The sequence below is a fragment of the Tupaia chinensis genome, unplaced genomic scaffold (assembly GCF_000334495.1).
Source record: "Tupaia chinensis unplaced genomic scaffold, TupChi_1.0 Scaffold000374_1, whole genome shotgun sequence".
NCBI classification, from domain to species: Eukaryota; Metazoa; Chordata; class Mammalia; order Scandentia; family Tupaiidae; genus Tupaia; species Tupaia belangeri.
Window position 1 is genome coordinate 752,157 of NW_006159872.1, and position 1,510 is coordinate 753,666.

A 1,510-nucleotide genomic window follows, 5' to 3' on the forward strand; every position below is an offset into this window, starting at 1 on the left:
GGCGGGGGGTCCGCAGGGCCTGCGGAGACAGACAGCCACCGGGCTGGTGGCTGCCATGGCTGCTGGGGGCTTTGTACACGCCACGATGGGCCAGCTGGGTTTGAGAAGGATAAGCTGCCTCCACTTGGGAGGACGGCACAGAAAACTGTCCAGCGGGCACATTCCAGCGTGAATGGGGTGTGGAGGCCGTGATGAGTGGAGAGGCTGAAGGCGAGACAAGCTCTTTTCAGAGGTTCTGAGGGACCAGCGAATTAAAAAGCTGGGTCAGCAGAGAGGCAGCTGGAGCCTTGAGCAGGTAGGGCCCCGGAGATCACCAGTGGGTCTGCCCTTCCTGAGCATGTGGCCTCGGGCAAGCCACTGTCCCCCGCCCTCAGCATCAGCCTGAAACCAGACATTCCCACAGCCATGGGCTGGCGTGCCCCAGGGGCCACAGGTGTGTCTGATATGCCACAGAAGCTGGGGCTGGCACCTGGGAGCCAGCGCATGGGTGACGGGGCTGTCCTCTCCTGTCCTCACCAGTGACCTGGATGAGAGGCCTGGGCAGAGCACGCAGAGGCAGCAGCCCCTACCTGAAGCCCAGGAGTCCGTGAGCATATCCACGCCCCCTGGGCTCCCCCGACCACCTTCCTCAGCCTCAGGATCCCCTGTCTCCCAGTCTCTCACCTCCCTTTCCTCCTGATCCCTCCCTCCCACCTGCTCCTAAAATAAAGGAACCGAAAAGTGGACACAAGTGTGAATCTTAAATTATTATTATTTCTTCCTGTCGCTTACACCCGAGGTGGGGGTCAGGAGTAGGGGATGGGAACAGGAGGGGGGAATGCCCCCCCTAAGGCACTGACTGGGAAAGCCTCAAGAAGGGAGAGGGGCCACACTGTCCCCATTCCCTGGGGCTAGGCCCCAGGTCTCCCCAGCCCTGGGCTCCCCCCATCACCTGAAATGCTAAGATGAGGCCCAGGGCCACCCGACCTCCCCCCACCCCAATATATTACATCATCACTTTTTAAATAGATACAGGGACTGGTCCCGCTACCCCCTCCCTGTGACACCCCCCAAAGTTGGGGTACCTGGGCAGCTGTGCAAATGGGCATGGGGTGCATGGGAGGGAGGAAGAGCACCGGGCCCCTGAACCTGCCCCTTTTAAGGAGGGGGAGGGGCCGCCAGGCCAGGGAGGGGAAAATAGTGCAAGGCAAAAGCCCAGGCCGCAACGGGGGTCCAGCACCCAGCGAGGAGGGGGAGGCGCCCCACCCCAGCATAATTGGGTAGTTAAAAATCTGAAACTAGATTCCAACAAGACCAACAGAAGAGGCTATGTACAGACCAGGGTGGGGGGTGGATTCAATCCTAAGGAAGAGTGAGGGGATTCTTCTCCTCTGCCCAAGGAAGCACGGGTGCAAGGATGTGGGAAAGGGAGGTCTTTCCCACAGGTCCACAGCCCACGTCCCCAGCGGCCAAGCGAGTTGGGGCCCATTGCCTTGGCAAGGGGGCGCCCGCTCACCGGCTGGGGCGGTTG

The 1,510-nt window shown here is 61.1% G+C and overlaps 1 protein-coding gene across 2 annotated transcripts in view; it reads left to right on the forward strand.

The window, feature by feature from the left end:
• DCST2 (DC-STAMP domain containing 2) overlaps positions 1 to 918 on the forward strand; it is a 16,466-nt gene extending 15,548 nt beyond the window's left edge. For both annotated transcript variants that reach the window (XM_027773792.1, XM_006153422.3), the window contains exon 15: positions 520 to 918. In XM_027773792.1, coding sequence (XP_027629593.1) covers positions 520 to 679 — 160 coding nt within the window. In that variant the 3' untranslated portion in view covers positions 680 to 918. The remainder of the gene's footprint in view (positions 1 to 519) is intronic.
• Positions 919 to 1,510: the final 592 nt, after the last annotated feature.